Below are 23,167 nucleotides of genomic sequence, written 5' to 3' on the forward strand. Positions count from 1 at the left end.
TCATGCATGTATAAAAAAATTATAAGCATTAATCTTAATACCATTATAAACAAGAAAATGAGTTTTCACATTTTACAATTAATTGAAATATATTTATAATATTAGTTTATTTATGCATACAAATCACGGTTATAGCTATCTATCTATCTACTCGTATACAGATAGTACATACTATTTACTATCTGTAACCGTTTATTACTATTGTGGATGTAACTTTAGACAGATAATGGCATTATATTACTTTAAAAAAAGCAGTGAATGAATGAATGACAACACATTATATATATAAATATTGCAAAGATTTACAAAATTTATATAAATAAGATTAATTAATTATAAACATTTTATTAAAAAAATAAGAGTGAAACGTCTTATCATACCAGAGGGAGCTTCCAAAAGTCGTTTGCAGAGCAAAACGTAAACATAATCTTGTATGTATATGAATAATACTTGAAGATTCAGATGAGATACAATGAAGAAAAATAAACTCATACACGCAAATTAGTACAGGCATACAAAAGTTACAATGGAATAAATAAACATACATACAAACATGAATCCTGAAAACATTACACTTTTTGAACAATAGTTTTTTGAAAACCACGTTTTTTTTTTCATAATATCCATAGAAAAATGTGCACAACGAACTCATACGTGCAAACCTGTACTAGCATGTAGAAGCTATTGTGAAATAAGTAAACTCACATATAAACATGAACCCTGGAAACATTACACTTTTTTTTAACAGTGGGGTAAAAAAAGACAGCCGTTTTTATAATATCTATAGAAAGATGTCCACAGCGAACCCAGTAAGGGGCTTAGATTCGATCGGCGACATAAAACGGAAGCACTCCAGTTATTGTTCGAGCCATACACTGTTAAACGACCGCGACGATTTCCACTCGAGACATACGAACGAATGGTCTAAACCGCAACTTTCACTGACAACACCACTGGTATTTTTGATTGGTTTTATATCAAAATAAATATATCCCCCTTATGGGTGGCCTATGTCCAACAGTGGACAGTTAATGGCTAATATGACTCGTGTACCTCCCTTCAAAAAAGCTGCTTCAATCGTGAATACATACACACCAATAAATGATATGTATTTGCTAATACTTCATATTTGTTTTAGGCAACTTATAATGGCAAACAAGAAGCTAAGGCCCTCCTGAAAGAAAATGGTAACCGACGCCGAACAAAGTAGTAGAGCGACACGTTTTAAGCCTCTTATCCTCATAAAAGTAAAAAAAAAATATATAGGAGGGATGTAAGAGCAATTAGATTCGAAACAATAATTTTTAGAAATTTTGTTTGTCTGTCTCTGTCTGTCTGTACATTTATTTCGAGATCACACAAAAACTATTGAACCATATTGAATCGCTGTTCTCACGGTTCTATTTCTGAAGATCTAACTTAAAATCTGATGCTTATTTCATCTTGATACACCATTGACTGATTTTCCTACTTTAGAAATCAACGGATACCAAATAGCAGGACGAAAAACTAGTAAAGAATAAAAATCCATTTTTTGAAACAAAATGTACTTTCACATACTCACGTCCCAGTGAGCGTCGCGCCTGTTGCAGCAGAATATTCCAAACGAGTCAGTTATGTGAGATGCGGCGGGCATCTTCTCTATTCCATTTGCAATATCTCCCCCATATTGGCTGAGATTTGATACACCAAGCTGGACGGTTACGCTGCCTATGTATTGGACGAGTTTTTTCCATAGCCATTCATACGTCGATGGATTGTACTGTAAGCGGCATATCTGTAGATCTGTAGATATCTTGTATTGACGATTTTGGAAAGGAAATATAACTGTTTGAAAGGAAATTACGTTGCAATACTTACTTGACGCAAATCTAAACAATGTAGGTACAGAAATATAAACTTTTTGAACTTGATATATATATATATATATATATATATATATATATATATATATATATATATATATATATATATATATATATATATATATATATATATATATATATATATATATATATATATATATATATATGTCTCCATTAGGGTAGGTAGAAACAATGGAACATTTATTTATTTATTTATATATATATTTAAATATATATTCCCTTGTCGATTATTGGTTACAATTATCTAGTGTAAAATAATGTTAAAAAAATTGGGATTTGTTTTACTCTATTTTGTTCCTATCTATTTTCCATCACTGTACGAGTATGTTGGTAATCTACTGTTGAACATAGGTGGTTTTGCTATTAATTGCCACGCTTGGCAGCGGGTTGGCAAATCAGTTAGGGTTTGATGATGTTTTAAGAGGGGCGATGCTGCCTCTCCCATGACCATTAATTTCTTTTAATCGTCTTTTACGACACTAGGGAAAGCCTTGACAGGAAGATCATTCCACAACCTGAGTGTTCGTGGAATACTTAAAATAACAGATTTTAGTGACTGCATTTGTATGCGTTAATTCTTCAATTATTTCCAAGATATGAGAAATAATAAAGTATTAAAGTTCACGCTAGATTTAGTGGATAAGAGAGATCAGATACAAACATCCGGAGGCACAGCCCATAATAACCCAGACTGTAACCAAATTAGTAAAGTTTGTTTTCTAACTTAACCCGTGTGGCAATCAAACCAAGATCTCATAGTGTAGATGAAATAACATATCCTACTATTGTAGTATGGAGTTAGTCGAAGTTAAACATTTATTCTCTAGTTATATTACTCAATTGTACTGTAATGAATCCACTAGAGAACAACTTTCAACATATTAAACTTTTTTTATTAAAAAATTTAAAAAAAAAATGGAAAAAAAGAAAATAAGTAATTTTATTGATAAGTTTTGTAAGCACACATTATATTTTAATTGAATAACTACCAGTCAGGTTAATGCTCGCGTCACAGTCACTCATGACTAAGAGTCACGAATTGATTCCGAAACTAGTAGAGCTTTTTCGATCTAATTACACGTAAGTTAAACCGGTAGTTATTTAATTAAAGTATAAATATGTAAGTTTAAATCGGTACCATATATTTTGCTTTTTTTCTCAATGAGTAAAAACAGTGAATATTAAGCAAATTTTATCTTAATTTTTTTAAGTAGCCGGTTCTCGCGGCGTTACCCGCGTGTGTTATATATAACTAATAAATATGAAGTATTCTATGTGTCAATTCAGGATATAACCTACTTAAAGTTTTATCTACGGAAAATTGTATTTGAGTGAAAGTAGTGTCAGAAAGAAATACAAGTGAGTGCATAATTAAGATTTTTATAAATTAACATAAATTAAATTAAGATTTTTATAAATTAACATAAATTAAAAAAAAATTATAGGCATGGATCGCTTTGGATCGTTTAATGTATTGTAATTAAATAAAAAAACATCCGTAATATATCATATATATATATATATATATATATATATATATATATATATATATATATATATATATATATATATATATATATATATATTTATAATATAAATAAATTTATTCAATTTTATTAAACGTGGCTCAGGACCTATTTTAACAACAAGTATTGATTATATATTGAAAAAGAAACGCCTATTAAGCTGAAATAGGTTCGTTTTTATAGATAAAATAAATGCAGTATTAAGATAATGTTCTATGAGTCCCCATACCCCACATCCTCGATCGTAATTCACAATATGACGTGCAATATCTGTATTGAGATGGGAGTGGTCATCTTGTAAGCAAAATATACGTGCAGTCGGCAACTATCTGGCTGGATTGATTTATTGAGATCTACAGACGCCCATACTGCGTGATATATGACCCCGTTGAGATTAGCACAGAGTAAACGGAGGCAGAGGCGAAGTTTACATTTAAATTGAAAAATGTTAGAAAGCAATGACATCACAAGGTACAGAGGCATAACAACTTGATTCTTAAAAATAGTAACACATGAAAAAATTATCATAGGCGACGCAGTATGCTCTGTTATGTCTACTTTAGGCGACACTTCCATCAGGTCGGCCATCAGCTTGTTTGCCGTTTTAAGTTGCATGTTGCATAAAAAAAAAGAAACAAGTACAACTTTTTGACACTAGTGATAAAATTTAATCTTTAAAGTGGCAACACGTTTCGAGTGGATTTATTAACGATTGTTACAATCTTCCAACACTTTCCGCTAATTTTCAACCAGTATTTAAAAAAGTGGTTAAATTTGCTTGTATTTTTTTAGTATGCAAGGAGTCAATTGATGCACGTGGCTCAAAACCAATCATCAGGAAATTTTGTCTCTTTGGACTATTTATTTATTTATTTATTCATTAGTACAAATATGTGTACATGGCGGACTTAATGCTAAAAGCATTCTCTCCCAGTCAACCATAGGGAAGTGTCAGAATACTCGAATGCGGTACTACTAATTATTGATATACATACATACTAAAATTACATATATAAACGAATAAATATATATAAATAACAAATATACTTACACATATATGACATATACTATATTATACACGAAATTGAGAATAATATAAAGTACTTACTGCTCGGATAAAAATAAAAAGTGTGCGTTAACGCTTTTTTTGAAAGATGGTTTAGTCGGTAGTCTCTTAATGGCATCAGGAAGCGCGTTCCAAGTCGTGAAGAATGTAGGAGAAAAGAGTTTGAAGCGTAACCAGTACGGTGAGAGGGGAAAGATAATTGGAGAGTATTATTGGAACGAAGGTTACGTTCGTGAGTTTCAAAAAGATAATGGAATTTACTCCTTGTAGTTAGGAGACTGGGGGTTTCGAAGAAGAGTGTAGAGGGTACAAAGAGTTCTAACGTTTCTGCGTTGACGAATGGAAAGCCATTTGAGCTGAGACCGATATAAAGAAATGTGATCGAATTTGCGGAGGTTGAAGATAAAGCGTATGGCTTGGTTGAGGAGACGGTCCAGCTTATCGAGAAGATCTTCATTAAGATCTGGATAACACACATCATAATCAATAATCGGAATAATAAGTGCGTGAACAAGATTAATTTTTGTAGCGATAGGCAAAAAGTTTTTAAAGCGATATAAGGATAGCGTAGCAACAAAACTTACCTCCGCAACTTGATGTGACCAACTGAGTGATGAGTCTATGTAAAGGCCAAGATCTTTAACACAAGTATTTAATTTTATAACTAAATTGTTAAATGTGATTGGTGCCATTGTGTTAACATTAAGTTTAGCTAATTGTCTAGAACTGCCAATTACAATAGCTTGAGGGGTTAATAGCTAATCCATAGTTAGACTATGTACAACTGTGGATAATAAATCCCTAAAATAATGATAAGATTTGTAACTTAAATGCTTTCAAATAATAGTACTTATTTTAATAGATATAAATGAATATAAAATTAATAATTATTAGTTTTAAGTTTCTGCATAGGTTGTGCATACATACACAGAGTTTAGTCCAAACTTTTGAATATTTGCAAGCGGTTGACACAAATCTCTACCTAGAACAAGTCCGCCTATGTATCTACTGCGTATTATTTTTATATATTTAAGATCTCTCTACTATGCAATATTATAAATAATGAAAAAAGTAAACGTTTTTATTAATGATTAAATACTTGGCAATTAACTAGATAAATACAACAATATAATAATAATCTTTTCAATTATACTTCAAAAAAAATATATAAAATTTTGTTTCTAAGGCCATTTGCTCAAAAAGGTACATTATCATTCATTATATAAATAAATCAGCCCTTAATTGTTCAACGCACAATATAGGCCTCTCCCATACAGGAAGTTTCACCAGTAGTTTCCTCGCTTTGCAAACGGGTTGGCAACCGCAGTTAGACTTTGATAATGTTTTAAGAGGGACGCTGCTGCCCATCCCTCGACCATTAAATTCCCTTAGTCGCCTGTTACGACATACACAGGTTAGGGTTAGATGGTTCACTCTATGCCGGGACCACATTTTTTTTCTAAAAATGTATCTGTTTCCCACTACTCTATGTTACACGTGCATAGCACAAAACACGTTGCATAGTACGAATTGTAAAACCTATAGCAGTGAATTGGGTAACGTGTACAGAGAATACGTAATCAAGCACTCAAACAATATAATTTTCTTTTTCAGAAATTTACTCCTTATGCTCAATCAAAAGAAGGAGAAACAGTGTTTTTTTTTTATAGATAATGATGGAATAGTAATCGCGCTTGCACTATACACTGGCGGGGCACCATTGAGGGATGATAGACGAAAATGAAAGCAGGTCAGTTGGCCCATAGTGATGAATTCATAAAAAAACAACCGTGAAGCAGTTGTGTTTGCATGGCTGTGTGTGGCCTCAGGAATGGCAACGCATGGGGGGTATCATGGGCGAAACAGTATACTCTGTTATGTCCATGGTACATGTATGTACATGTACATTTCCATCAGGTGGGCCGTCAGCTTGTTTCATTCTGAGTTGTATAAAAAAAAACAATGAAGTGGTTTTCAGAAAAACCGCGTGGAGGTCGACCTAATAAGATATATTGTTAGCAATGGGGCGTCTAATCCCATTATTAACTATACCTTTCCTCTCGGAGAAACAGTGTTTGCAAGGCTATGTTTCGATTTACCACTGTGCAATAAAAAATGCAAAACTATCGTGTTTTGACTTTAATGGCAAACCATGAAAATCCTCGAACATAATCTTTATGTACATATCTATTCATGTGTATAGAAAATAATTTCCAATCTTTCACGTTTACCATTTGTTGCATTAAAAAATCTACACATCAAATTTCATTAATTTACAATTAGAAGACTGCATCCACGTGACCGGGATATATTAACTGATCGGATAATACAATAAACGGAGGATATGGAAAGATATGAAATGACGGTTTCTAAGTTGTCGTTCTATATGAGAAAAACTGATTCCATATGTGTACAGAATCAGTTATTTTAAAATTTAATAATTAAACATATTACTTATTTTTATGATTTAATGGAATCAAATATAATCTGTATATATATCTATTCATATGAAAAAAAATGTCAAAATATAATTGTTTATATCGAGATGTAATAAATGCAGCTTAACAACTCGTCAACAATCCGATTTGGAACGATACTTTGACATTTTTAATAATACCAAACAGTACGTAGTATGTAATTTAAGCATTAAATTTGTGTTTTGTTCGAGCCCAAAATTTCGCAAAACATTTCATGATAGACCCTAAGGTTATGAATATCTCGGAGCACAAGTCAGAGTCACCCAGACCTAAATCAATTCAGAAAATTCGTTTCCCTAAATTGGCGTGATCAGGAATCGAACCTAAAACCTCATTAACGATAAGCAATGCGCCCACTACTGTGTTTTAAAATGTAAAAATATCGTGTTTTGACTTTAAAATAGAAATTCCTCAAATAATCTTTGGAAATATCATTCATTCGAAATAATTTGAACTTTAAATTTGCCATTTTGTACTCCTTTTATTTGCCCATCAATATATATATATATATATAAAGGTCAAAAATGGAGGTTTAAAGAATGAAATTAATTTAAATTGGCGTTCTACAGAAAAACCGACTTCAACTGTGACAAAACCAGTTATTTTCATTTAATATTTCAATTAATGTACCGATTTTGTTATAATTTGTATGGAACCAAATATTATCGAGTATATATATCTATTCATATAAAAAAAAATTGTCAAAATATAATTGACACAGTTATGAGGTAATAAACATAAAAAAATTACAACCGATTTGAGAACCTCCTTTTAAAATTATTTACTGAATATTCGCGGATTACTTCCAAGGGCACAAACCATACCGTTTCTAATATATTACTATAAATCTCATGCAGTCGGAACAAAGCTTGGATTTCAGTACGAACAATGTTTTAACTTATTACACGGTAGTGTTCCGTACAGTGACTAACTGCCGCCGTCTACTTCTATGCGGTTCCTTTTCAACAAAAATACAGCTGCTTTTAGTTTTTGATTTAATTACTTCACTTTTGCAGTGTATTAAGATATAAATTAAATATATATATATATATATATATATATATATATATATATATATATATATATATATATATATATCCTATAGAAGAATATGGGAATTAATATATTAATGTAAATATATTTTAATGTAATAACTATCGATTTAACTTACGTATAATTAGATCGAAAAAGTTCGACTAGTTTCGGAATCAATTCGTGATCCTTAGTCATGAGTGACTGGGACGCGAGCACAAGCCTGATTGATAAGTATATAAGATATACACAGAAATGGAGCGGGAGATAACATACTTACCTACTAAAAAATACACGATTACGACGATACGACGATACACACCATAAAGAAGATAATATAAGAAAAATTCCTCATCATTATCTGTTCTTCTGAACATAGGCCACTTTAAAAGACTGCCATAAGAAACGGTCCTGAGTTACTTGCATTTACAAAAAAAAATGATTAGAGTAGTTAATATAATCTCATCATTTGTATATGCATTAAACATTTCCGAACACAATATCCTTCTACCTTACCTATCCATATTCCCTATTAAATCTGGGATCACATTGACGGTAGATGGACAAAATTAGTCTGTAATCCAACTGTGCGTCGAGCTGATCAAGTTCCGCTAAGATCACAAATAAATCTCTGTATATTATTCAATCAGCCGCGATCTCCGCGCAGCATACAGTGACACTTAAGCGAATCAACAAAAGTGTTGTATAATTTGAAGATAAAACAAGAACGCTTATAAAAGACCTACATATATACACGCGGGGACTACGTGAACCAGGTTTGTTCTTCACCCTTCTTTTTATCCAAAAAGTAGTATGTATGCTCGTGACGACATTCATGCATCGAAATTTTCAAGATTTTTTTTTTTATTTATTTGTTGACTAATCTAATTTTTCAACTATTACTTATACAATTTATTATACTAGGCACCTTTTGTCACTATATGATGAGGACCGTACACAGAAAGCGACGCTTGGTATTGGTTTCTATTTCAGGTTTTCATAAAATATTGTATATTTTTTACTTTCTGTGACTTCAATGTTCTGAACTAATATATAAAAAGAAAATTCGTTTTTGATCGTAATGTATATACTCAAAAATATATGACCAATTGTAAAACAGTTCTTTCATCATAGAAAGCTATGTTATCAACGAGTGACATAGACTGTATTTTATTTAAAAAAATACTGTACGAAGCTAAGGTAAGTCGTTAATATAAAAAGAAAAACATTAAAATAAATAAGTAAGGATTTTACACAGTAAGTATGAATTGTCATAAAAAATTTTAATAAAAAAAAGTGACCACATTTAGGTACCAATTAAGCTAAAAATAGACCTAATAAAAACTTTCACGAGCGAATCGATCAGCAGTCGGACGCAAATTGACTGAACCCTCAGTGTTGACAATCGTTAAAACTTTACAAATTGTCCCAAACGACGTTTAGAGAAATTTCCTTTAGTTAATTAAAAGTTACCACCACTCACGACCATAAGTTCACGGGATCCTTAGTAAAAATTTGAAGGACGCTCTAATCTAAAGTTCAATTATCAAAATTAATTGTTCAAATGCCAAAATGACCTATTTTCATACCTAAGAAATATACATAAAAATTGTATAAAAATTATTCGAGCCGTTTCCAAGAAGTTTGACCACAAACACGGTGACATGACATTTTTTTATATAAAATATGTAACAGACACTAACAGGTAATTAATATGATCACTAAAATTTTGAATTTTAATGTCAAAAAATATAAGATTCAAAAACAATGCAAAAAAAGGTTTTTTTTATGGTGTCTTTTCCTCATGATACTCACATATCGTCATAGTCGTAGAATACTGACGGATCTGACAAAGATTACATATAAAGATCCGTCAGTATTCTATGACTATGACGATATTATGAATTCAGAAAGAAATATGTGTCGAATATATTTTAGAGACAGTAAAATTAGGTATGCCAATCTATCTTATTATTATTTTATCTTATTATATTATTCTTATCTAGAATATATTCTTCTTTATGACCCTATATTTTATAATAAAATCCAAAAATTCTAATCCAAGTTAGAAATATCATATTTTATTATTATTCTTGCAATATTCACATACAGCTTACTAAAATAATTCTAGTTTATATAGCCTCCCTAAAAGTAAAAAAAGACTTTTTTTTATTATTTCTTCTGATATAAGAGTGGATCTACAATATTTAAATTTGTTTTAAATTTCAGACCTACAGAATTCGTAGTTACGTAGATATAATAACACTGACGAACGGATGGATGGGTAAACAGATAAAATCGTACCATAAGGGTTCCTTCATACTATTTAGATATATAGAACCCGAAAAATTGAATGACGTGCAATTGAGACTTCTTGTTTCACTTCCTTATCAGCTTATCTTCTAGCCCAGTGGTTTTTATGGGATATATCATGGACATGAAGCCATGGCATATTATTAGATATTAGATACGCCCTATCGGTTCAGAAATAAGGGGGGAGTCAAATATCTTCTACAGAAAACTCAATATTATAAAAAAAATATTTCCTATTATTTGATATTAGCTATATCCTGCGGTTTCGCCCGTGTCAATTAGTACATAAAGTATTTTATGCGTTAAGTCATGATATAACCTACTCATGTACCAAATTTCCTTCAAATCCGTTCAGTAGTTATTCTGTGAAAGAATAAAAACATCAATGCATCGATCCATCTATCCATTGTTACAATGATTTATTTTTAATATATTGATCCTATGATCGCTATTAAGTATATGACCTGCTTGATAACTTATTAGGCAACATATTATTATATAATACACACATATAATAAAGAAAGGTATAGGCTACTTTTTATCCTGGTCAGTAATTATGCCAGTTTAGAGGACGAAATGGCCGGTAAAAGCTAGTCTCTGTAAAATAAAAGTCTGAGGAACGTGCGACCTCATATCAAATGAGGTCAAATATCAAATTAAATAAGTCCTCTTGCTTTAATCTCTTCCGATTTTGGTATACCTTATCTTTTACTCTAAACAGTTTTATCATAGGTTTTATTAAAGATATAAACTGGGTATAACTGCTATTAACCCCAGTTGGCCTTTCCAAACAACTTTTAGATCACATTCACAGGGAAGTAATGAAAAATGTATCAGCCATCTATCATAAACTCTTTTCGAGGCGCGCGATATTCCGTTGAACACAAAAACTTACGCAGACGTGAATAATGTCACGCGAAATTAAATCCCATAGGCCTGGGGACTGGGTCTCTAATGCCCGACAAAATAAGTGTTATTGATTAGACGATTAGGGGAACGTTTTCTCAGAAAGATGTAGCTGCTTGTATGTGATATTTTTCGGTGGTTTCCCCAATTTGAAGCTTTTGTTGTTTTGCTGCATTCTCTCTTTGAGAATAAACTTTTTTTTTTTTATTTATACGTTATTATTCATTCAATATTGAATTAATACTATAACAATCTATATGGCAAGAATTCATACTATTAATAACAATAAATAATCCATAAAAAGATTAAGTAAAATAACGGAAAGGAAACTAGCTTTCAATCATTTACTCGCTTAGTGACTAATAAAATAAGAATTCGACAAGAACATGTAAGGAACTGATAGCTTAATTGTAAGAGTGATAAACCAGACTTCCAGGTTTATGTTACGTTTAGATTACGATCAACTTCTTTTTTTTAAAACAGTTTATTTATTTACTTATTTATTTGAAAATTACTCACCACACTTACAGTCGACCAAAACGTGTAGTGAGCCATAGATTTATTTTACGAACTTACAAATTTTGTACAACATTTTAAAAATATATCCATTTTGTCATTAAATATGTATATCTATAATATTATAAAAAAATATCTGGCTGCTGAGCAATCAGAGAATTAATGTTCAATTTACTGGGATTTGTATGTTTTGAATCGCATCCTTGAATATTTGCTCTTTTTAGAACACAAAATGTGCCGTTTGAAGCCTATTAATGTAATGTAAAATGTGTGGTATTATTGTGTGTACTCACATGACTGTATATCTGTTTGAAAGACTTCAGGAATAGTAACAAATGTAGGCTACCACGGAATCCAACAAGATGCTGTTTATATCTGTAGGTGAAAATTCCCATCAGGTGGGTCGTCACTGTTTGCCATTCAAGTAGTACCAAAAAAAATATTATTGCACCTAGGCTCCTACACTATCAGGGCTATAAAGAACAGATGACGAGGCACACACCGTGGCTAACTTTCGGTTGGTTCAGATGGTCCTCGGTGCTGCGATCAGTTATGGTTCCATTAATGATATATGAATGCACCCGTTTTTATAATTTACTAACTGAATCATGCGGCGTCGCGCGCATAAATAAGTACGTGAAATATCCCATATGCTAAGTTAGAATATAACCTATCCAATACCAAATTTAATTCAAATCGGTTCAGTAGTTTTTCATCGATCTATTCTTACAAACTTCCGCATTTATAATATTGTAACGTCAAATCACGACACGAGATGTCGCCACTAGTCAGTCAATGCCGAGCCAAGCTCCCCTGTGACTGGTAGTCCACCGCTACACGCCAAGCTATGCCAATTATACAAATAAAGTCGTAAAAATACAGGCAACCTCTTATGTATTTTGGATACCTAAACTCTTTTCAAGTGCAATATTTAAACCCAGGGTAAATTTTCAAAATATTATTTCTAGTTTAAGATGGAGTGATAACCATTTTATTGAACTAGGTGTTTGTTTAGGTGTGACCTTGCGAATGTCCATATACAAAGTCCATATTTATCAGAGGGAAACTTTGTACAAAAGTCGATTACTTGGGTACCTCTGTCCCATTCGTGTTTCAACCGTGAAGCAGTTGTGTTTGCATGGCTGTGTTTCGGTTTGAAGGGTGGGATATGGCGTGAATTTACTGGGTACGGAGGAATAACACCTGAGTCCTCACGAATGGCAACGCATGGGAGGTATCATGGGCGAAACAGTATACTCTGTTATGTCCATGGTACTGCTTATGTCTATAGGCGACGGTTACCACTTTTCATCAAGTGGGCCGTCAGCTTGTTTGCCATTATAAGTTGTATATAAATATATATATATATATATATATATATATATATATATATATTCTTTATGGCACTAAAACATACCACCACTTCTGCCCCTTCATACGCTGTTTTTACCTTATGGTTAGCTGGTAGAGAATGCAATATGACATTAAGCTCGAAATTTGTACTGTGCAATAAAGAATAAATAATAATAATTATATTAGACTAGTCATAATTTTATTATATTAGTAGTACCTTTAAAAAAAAAGGCAAAACTTATAAGACAAACTAAAAGATCTAATAACACATAAAAACTCTTTTTGTTATAATAATTTGAATTTAATAAAAAATAAAAACCATTCCTTTTCAAACTATCTATATATGTCTTTTATTTATAAATTTTAAAATATTTAAAATAAAGCAAAATATAGTTAGAACACTAACAAAGACCTTTCATAAGGATTATTTCACTTACCTTATCTCTCAACATATCCCTGACCCGGGTGGCCTGGTGGCGACTCCTATGCAACTCCAATTGTAGCTCCAGACACCGCTCTTGCCAGTTCACGGATGCTTCGGCTGTTGCTAACCCGTATTCCAAAGGATCAAGTCGCGATGGATGGGCAATGGGCCTAGTAAAAATAAAATCAAGATTAAAGTTAGAAAAATGGTAATTTAATCTCGTTACTTAAGCAAGTTAGTTACATACATTACGTTAAATCAAATAGCTATATTCTAGATGGAGACTCCAGTGACAAAAAACGTCCCAACAATCCATCAGTCAATGCGTCAGTCAGTCGAAGGTTGGCTGATGTATGAATGAATGAATAACGTATAGTTTTATTTTGTAAAGCCATTTTCTTCTGTGTTGCAAGTAATAAAAATAATATTTTGATATCTCTATTTATGCACTCGCTGACAAATCGTGCAACAGTATGACGTCTGTGATAAAAATTCTGTTACATAAAAATAAAAAGAGTTGTTTTCGATAAAACGTTTGTATAGAGACATTCTATCTAGAACTTATTAATCAAAGAAACAACTAAGAGATATCGCTAAAAGTAACATGAACATGAATGGTGACAGGTAGAATTAACTGTCACCTTATTTTCGAAAAATAAAGCATTAAATGACATTGAAGTTAGAGTCGTTCGACCTAAGTCCTATTCAAGTTTGTATGGACTTATCGCAAGTCAACTGAGAAATAAATCTCTGTATTGTGCTAAATTTTAAAGCGACTTTCAAAAGATAAAGGTAATAAGTTCGTCTATATTTTTGGGTGTATTCCGCGAGTACATCGCTAATTCTTAACTGAGATAAATGATTATTTTTGAAATCTACCAGAGGGAGACTTCGTAAAAAAGTCGTTTGCTTTGACACATCTGTCCCATTCGTGTTTCTACCGTGAAGCAGTTGTGTTTGCATACTTTTGTTTCGGTTGGAAAGATGGGATATGGCAGTGAATTTACAGGGTATAGAGAAATAACACCTGAGTCCTCAGGAATGACAACGCACGGGGTATCATGGGTGAAACAATGTACTCTGTTATGTCCATGGTACAGCACATGTCTATAGGTGATGGTTACCACTTTCTATCAGGTGGGCCGTCAGCTTGCTTTCCATTCTAAGTTGCATAAAAAGATCAATAAGATTTGCTCCTAGGTTGGTCTCATGTTAATTATGTCACGATTGAATTCGTAATTATTCTTTGAAGAGCAAAGCCTTGCTTGTTGCCGAATAAAAATGTACATATACCATTCCACATTCTAAATTTAAAATATTTTAAGTCTGACTTTTCATTTTAAAATAAGAATAGAACAAGAATAATGAGATTACTATAATTTAGTCACGACTGAAGTCGTAATTTTTAACGAAGGAAAATTAACTTATTCTGAAACAACATTTTAAACTACTTCCAATTTAAATTCCATATCACTGTAATGATTAATTTAATCTCAACGTCTTGAAATGTCTCTCTGTTAGTTAAACGATCCGTTCTATAAGATCTCCACTGAGGAGTTATTCATATTACTCGTATTTCTAATCTGCAGACAGACTCTTGAGTAAAAGTCAGACTTTGAATGGAGCTCAGTTAGTGATTTATTTTAAACTACATTAATAAGAAAAAAAATACATGTTGAAAAATTCACTTACTTATATATTATTATTATATTTAAAAAAAATAAGGCCGAATGTATTTTTTTTCAACTAAGTAAGTAGACTACATGTAATCTTATCTCCTTGTTTCATGATTATAAAAATCATGAAACTTCTAATTAACTTCATTCGGATATTAATCATCATATGAAGTTTAATTTGTCTTTCTCTTTAGAGGTAATTACCATTAACAGAGAGAGAGACTTTGAACAAAAGTAGTCTTTATGGGTACCACTGTCCCACTCGTGTATCTGTTGAGAAGCATGGAAAGCAGCTGGGTTTGTATGGCTGTGTTTTATATGGAAATCGGTGTACATTTGTCTATACTAATATAATTAAGACGGAAAATTTGATTGTTTGTTTGAAATGAATAATGTCAAAAACCACTTAACCGATTTTAAACATTCTCTCACTCATAGAAAACTACATTATCAACGAGTATCTTAGAATATATATTATTTTAAAAAATTCTATGTACCTGTACGAAACACGTACGAAGCTGGACGGGATTGATAGCAAACCATATAGGATTCAGTTGTTAATTAAAATGATTTCAACTCTAACAAATTTTGTAATCCGATTATTAATTATTCGAACATAATTATTACGAATGTTCCAAATGAATGCTAAATAATTTTCATTGCGAAATACATGCACCGACAAACCATAGTATCGTTTGCCATAAATATTATTATGCTGTGAGTTCATTAATTTTAATGTACATTATTTCGGCCACTATTAAAGCCAGAAAGGATTTACCGTTCCACCGCAGAATATTCGGATTAATCCAGCAGACAAATGAGGCGTTATTAATTTTCAATAATTAATTCTGTCGGAACGAATCTATGGATTGGTGTAGATAATGGGAATGGGCATTGCTGTAATAACCATAATTTAGTCAACAGTGCAATGGCCGATTGTTAGCTGCTTTGGTAACGTAAGTTGATTTTGTTACACGAAAAAAAAGACAAACTTCAATCGTGACAGAACCTGATATTTTTATTTAAAAGCAAGCTACTAATGAAATTTTTATGGGACTAATCTGAAAGTACATCCTTTCAAATCAAATACAAAGTTTCTAAGGTAATAAACATAAACTATATACATTAGAATTGAGAATTTACTCCTTTTTTTGAAGTCAGTAAAACAGCTGATTTACTTTGTAAATTATCTGCGAGTCCATTTAAAATAATATTTAAAAATAAGTTTTAGATCTATCTAAAGACATTTATTACTTTAAAACACCACAGAGATGTCAAACACAGCACTGAGAATATTTAAAACTTACAACAAAATTAATTATACATACGCATATATTACGCACTGTGGTCCCAGCATAGAATGAGCCACCCCTTACTTTCCCGTGGGTGTCGTAAGAATCGCCTAAGGGAACTTAATGATCGAGGGATGAGCAGCAGCGTCCCTCTTAAAACATCACCAAAGCCTAACTGCGGTTGTTAACACGCCTGCCAGTCATGAGAAATATTTATTTATTTATTTAACACTTTATTGCACCAACATAACAGGATTTGTTGAACAATTTTCAATACGTATAGTGTAGTATAAAAGGCGGTCTTATTGCTAAGCAATCTCTTCCAGACAACCTTTGGGTAGAAGGAATTAAAGCATAAGTAGGTAGGTGGCGCGTTAAAAGAAATAGATCTGTAAAAAATAATATCTGTGACAGCATAGTCATATATACTGGCAAAACTCTTCTTATGGGGAAGTTAAGTTCAGTAGTGGACAGTTAATGGCTGATATATTAATAATATATATTTATAGACATGCATGTATATGTGTGTATGTCTAAAAAGAAGATTCTAAATAAAATATAAAATGTGAAATTACTAAGTTTATAGAATCTACTGTAATTTTTCTTCAGATAACATAATTTACTTTTAATTTTAGTCTGTAATCTCAATCAGAATTCTAAATTAAAATTTATTTTAATTTCATTACAAACTCCAACTACGCCCAATTGCAAAAGGCTTTTTTACTTTATAAAAAAGTAGATAGCAATCCTGACAAACCGTTGAACTTTGATTCATTAATTGCATATTAAAACTATTAAGTCGTCCATAGATTAATAATCCATTAATTATCCTCGCGTAGGTGTTGTCTATGAATTAAGCAAATCAATAATTTAAAAAACACCGTTATTGTTTATGTCTACCGGCACAGATTATACTGCTAGCTAATGTACACTGACAAGGGGGAAAGAGATTGTTAATAATGCGGACTATCAGTCCCATTGCTAGAAATATACCCTATCAGGCCGACCTCCACGTAGTCCCCCCTGGAAACCATCGTGCTGAATACCAAGTGTATTCATTACGGTGGGCTAACTGACCTGCCCTTTCATCCTCACCAATTATTCCTCACTGGTGCCTCGCCAGCAAATACCGTTAGCGCAGGTTACGTCATTCTTAGGGTCACGTTATTCCATTATCACCCATTAAAAAAAAATGTAAACTGACAGATATTTGATAACAACAAATCATATGAAAAGAATAGTTCTTTTATTTAAAATCAGGTAACTGCAAAAACAATAGAACAAAGGTCGAATTATCTAATCTCAAAGTAATTAGTACATTACTCAGCGTATGGGCATGCATAGTTCTGGATATCTAAAGGGGGAGGGAGGCTAGCAACAGAGTCGTTAGTCCCCGTTGTTAGCAACATAATTCTGTCAGAACTACTTTCACGTTCTCTAAAAAAAAAAAAAACAGTCGTGGCTAATTCTTGGTACAGGGCCACAAAAGACCCAAATGTTTCAGTTCATCCTCACCTATCATCCCTCACTGGTACAGTCCATAATACCATCATTTGTATTCATAAATAGGTATATTTGTATAGGTTTGGTATTTTCTATATATCATCATCAACATCATCTCAGCCATTATCCGTCCACTGCTGAACATAGGTTTCCCCCATAGACTGCCATAAAGATCGATCCTGAACCACCTGCTCCACTGACTCCCTGCAATGCATTTGAGATCATCACTCCATGTTTTTTTTTTATATCACTGAGGTGGCAATCAAGCATACGGCCCACCTGATAAGTAAGTACCACCTGTAAGTGGTTACCGTAGCTTATGAACGCCTACAATACTAAGGGTATTACATGCGCGACCCTAAAGAAACCTCTTTATTCTCTTTTTGAAGTATATATTAGTATATAAGTATATCTATCAATTATCTAGTAACCATAGAACAAACACCAATTAGTTTAAGAGTAAATAGCACTGTATTATATGTATATAACACTGATACTTATTCATAAAAAATCTACTAGATAGCTAAATCAATTTTTCTCACCTAGGTGGCGGTGGCGGCGGCTCTCTCCCCCTCCTTGGCAATAGCCGAGGACTGCTGGGGGTACTTGCAGAATGGCCAGCCCCACTATGATCCGTGAACCTCGAGAGAGGGTCAAAGATCTGCGACAGCCGCCGCGATCTTTCCTCCGACATCGTCACTTAAAACTACACAACACAAACACAAACACAAAACAAAAACAATACTATATCACATCACGACACGGCAGTGTCACAGTTAAATCACAAGTGACTATTTCGAACGGTCCCGATGATTCAAACAGCGGAAGTTATGACTGGCCGCCGGGTGGTGGCGCCAGCGTCGGTGACGCAGGTTTTGGCGCGAAAACGTCGACGCCATCTTGCCTCGACTGATGTTTTTCACGGTTTAATGTGGTTTTGCGCGGTCGCCGCCGTATTTAGAACGCTGAAAAAGAAATAGACGAGATTAGTTGATATATTGTAGTGGTGATGAAGTGTAGGATTAGGTAAGGTGAGGTAATTAGGCGTTGGGTTCCGGCAACATTTTGGACCGGTTTCAAAACACAATGTCAACACGAGCATTGTTAGATATTGGACCGTTTTTCAATTCTTTTTCAATTTTAACTAGTAACGTGACTGAAATGGAATATTTGTTAAGAAAAAACGGCCAAGTGCGAAATGGACTCTTGCACCAAGTGCTCCGTACAAATTTTAATTAGAAAAAACATATTTTGCAAAATATGCGAGATTTTTTTTTTGTATGATAACTACTAATTTATGATTTCAGATTTTTCTTATTACTTGTGTTGTATGACATTACTTCTTGCTAACTTTAAATTAAAATATATTTTTTATTGCGTTGACATAGAAGTTTAATATTTTCACATCTTCTAGAGATTGTAAACTTGAGTATTTGATACTAATTTCAGCTTGATACCTTCACGCGTTCCTGAGAAAAAGGGTTTTGACAGACGGACAAAAAAATTAACAATAAAATGATCCAACAAGAGTTCTGGTTTTCCTCTTGAAGTGGGGAACCCTAAAATCAATCTAACTGTGACATAACTACTAATAGCTTGATTGCCACGCTAGAGGTTAGTCCATTATCGTTACCTAGATAAATTTCGTTTTTAGCGATGTCCCCAATCACCGGAGAGTTAGTCAGATTTAGTAATTAAATTGGCGTACGAAGTTCTAGATGCCGCCCGGATCGAACTCTCTACTTTTGGGGTATATAAGTCCGGGCAATACACCGCTGGGTTACGATCTCAAATCTTAAGTGTAAATAATACTTTATATTTATATTTTATATGTATTTCACACCTAAACCCCATTGGATAAGCAGAAATTATACAACGTCAAATGCTTGACTCACACAGATTGTTTAAGTAACTTCAAAAAGAAGTAGGTTCTCCATTCGGTTGCATTGTTTGTTACGTCATAACTCCGTCACTTGTAAACCGATTTGGAAAATTCTTTTATCCGAAAGGATATGCTTACAAATTGGTCTCATAGACATTTTATCAAATTTTAGTATTTTAATTTTAGAATACTTTTTAAAATACTTTGTTTTGCCACGTCGAAAGTCAGATATATATATATATATATATTTATTCATACAAGCTTGTCATTAAGAGAACTTTTAAATTAGTTCTTTTACAAAACTTACAAAATCAACATTAAGGTTGTCTTGAAAAGATTACTTTTAGCAATAAGACCGCCTTACTGTACTTATACAATTGTATCGTTGTGTGTGTAAATTGTCTTGCTTATTTCCTATATTGAATAATGGAAATAAAGTATACTCATTCAATCATTCATTCAATTTACGTTTGTTTAAGGCGGTCTCTATTGTTAATATTTTATGTTTTTTATACGTCTTAAACAAGTAACAACAATAAACTAATAATATATAAACTAAACAAACAAAATAATTATTCATGAACTAAAAAAACACTCAGTCATAAGTTTTTGTAGAATCTGCAACCACATTTTTTTATAGTCCGAGCTCTGCTGACATGAAAGCGACGATGAAAAATAACGAAGGCGGTTAAGATTTTATGAAGACAAATGTGTTTACATAAAATTCTAGTTGAAAATTTCATTAAGCATGAATGTTATTACGATTTTTACATAGCTTTTACAGTTTAAAATACTAAGAAAAACTACTACAACATATTAATCTATGCCTCGTCATATTTCCAAAAGTATCGTAATGAAATATATTAAGGCTAGGCCTAAATAAGTTTATTATATAATTAGTTTTTACACAAGAGTTATATAGACACCGAAATATGCTAACTGATCGTGATAAAAAATAATCAGTTAAATAATAAGTTCTCCATGGTCCTTCAATGATCACCATTCTTTTCACTAAACTCAGGAAGATCCGTCGAATAGCGAGAACAATCCTCCCAGAACTCTTTGTCTATATTAATTATATATGTATATAAATAGGAATGATACGATTGTAGTTTGTTTGTAATGAATAAACTCAAAAATTATATAAATTCTTTCATTTATAGAAAGCTAATTTGTCAGTTAAAAAATTACAATAACGTAACTAAAAATATTAAAAATTTGCTTATAAAAGCTAATATAAATTACTAATTTATCTGTCTACCTACCCGTGCGATATAATTTAATAGGCTCTGGCTGAATCGCTATTAAAATTAAAAAAAAACCTACGTACTTCTCTATCTCACACAAACGCACATTCAAATTTACAATATTAGTAAGTATTGAAAATTAAATGAATAAGAATTTTTACGTTAAGTAGTTATTTTATGTGACTATGTGTGATATAATTATCTCAAATTACGATTTTTAAAAAAAATTCAAAAACTTTTAAATTCACCTGTATTTAATTTGCGTTCAAGATTAATTTTGTTACATATTGTCTTTTTTGAGTAGCAAAATCTCAAATAATGTATTAGGTATCAATATTATGCCATAAGACCTCGGTCTATACTGACTATTTCAAACAAAAATAAAACAAAACTAGTAACAATAAAACGAGCCCTAAATCTCTGTCGTTAGTTTTAATATCGCGCTACAAACGATAAAACTATTCTGAGTGTCTGTTCACGACACTTGGCTACGGAAAATGTTATGCTAGAGTATTATGTACTATTTTAAAGATAAGTTTCATGTTTATTTTTTTTATACCACTGAGCTGGCAAACAAGCATACGGCCCACCTGATGGTAAGCGGTGACCGTAGCCTATGAACGCCTGCATACCAGAGGTATTACGCGCGCATTGCCGACCCTATTACCTATTACTAGCTCTATCCAGTGGCTTCACCCGCATAAATCGGTATATAAAGTATTTACTATGGTAGGATATAACCTAACCGTTTGCCAATTTTTTGTAATTTTTGTGTAAAAAAAGGAACAAACATACATTCATACATCCATGGTTACAAACTTTTCCATATATTATAATAATAGGATTTAAAATGTATAAAGAATTATACATTACGCATATCAAGGAATTAATTTATTTAAGAGGTAAAATCTAATAAACAATTTCAGTTTTCCATATCAATTATAAGTTTGTGATATATGGACGAATTCGCTTATACACAAGAATAATCGCCATAAAGAATGGGCACAATATTTTTATAGTCAAAATAGAGTTAGTATTACCGATTTGAATAAATCCCCTGTAAAAACAAAACAAAAATGACATATAATTAAAAAAAAAAAAGATATAAAGCGTTCGTTTCGTGTTCGTGTATTATATGTGTATTAAAGCCCTTCGATTAAATAATATAGAAACATCTCATACAAAACAATAAATAAAAATTTAAAGATCATATTCTTTTGAAATCAGTTATAAGTAAACTCAAACCTCTAATAAGGCGGAGAGAATAAAGAAGAAAATAAAATAAAAATCAGTATATCAATAATAAACATAAATAAATAAATACTTAAAATAAAAAAAAATTGTTATTGCACGAAAATAAATCACTAACATAGCCGTATATTTTTACGGTACAATTAGAAAAAAAAAAAAAAACATTCGGAATATGCGAAACGATTCTATGTAAATCTTCAGAGAAGCAATTTGCGTACGTAATGCACTATGATAAATGCATCCGATAAAATGATTGATTGCAACACACCGGAATAATCCACAAATGTGTTTATTTAATAATCCCACACACACGCACACACACACATACACACAGTTATAGAATATTTATTTTCATTTCACCACACAAACACATGACACTCACACTGTTATGATTAATAACCGACAATAATAATATGTACGGAAAAACGTCACATTCGTAATGTGAACTTCTTAGGAAATGACACGGCGAGACGGTCGCTTCGACAAATAAAAGCAAGAGAGCTACCAGTTCTTTGATATTCAAAATTAGTTCGTCTCACCTTAACGGACAGTGGTGTTAAAACAATAAATAATCCATGTAAAGAAAATGTTTATTTCATCACACACTTCCTTATGAACCGATTACAATTTTCGTATATTATTATTTACTTATATTATTACATTACCTATTTAATGATCGAGGGATAGGTAGCAGCATCCCTTTTAAAACATCACCAAAGCCTAACTGCGGTTGCTAATTTGCCCGCCAAGCAAACTACTGGTAAAGTCCCGCAATAGGGGAAAGCCTATGTTCAGAAGTGGACAGTTAACGGCTGAG

At 32.1% G+C, this 23,167-nt stretch overlaps 1 protein-coding gene across 1 annotated transcript in view; it reads right to left on the reverse strand.

Moving 5' to 3' along the window:
- The window catches only part of LOC113513068 (uncharacterized), a 230,629-nt gene that overhangs the window by 75,111 nt on the left and 132,351 nt on the right, over positions 1–23,167 (reverse strand). The window contains exons 3-4 of the mRNA XM_052894337.1: positions 18,513–18,935; positions 13,513–13,669 (exon numbers count right to left, since the gene is read on the reverse strand). Coding sequence (XP_052750297.1) covers positions 13,513–13,669; positions 18,513–18,664 — 309 coding nt within the window. The 5' untranslated portion in view covers positions 18,665–18,935. The remainder of the gene's footprint in view (positions 1–13,512; positions 13,670–18,512; positions 18,936–23,167) is intronic.

The sequence above is a fragment of the Galleria mellonella genome, unplaced genomic scaffold, assembly GCF_026898425.1.
Source record: "Galleria mellonella isolate WM207_F2 unplaced genomic scaffold, CSIRO_AGI_GalMel_v1 utg21, whole genome shotgun sequence".
NCBI classification, from domain to species: Eukaryota; Metazoa; Arthropoda; class Insecta; order Lepidoptera; family Pyralidae; genus Galleria; species Galleria mellonella.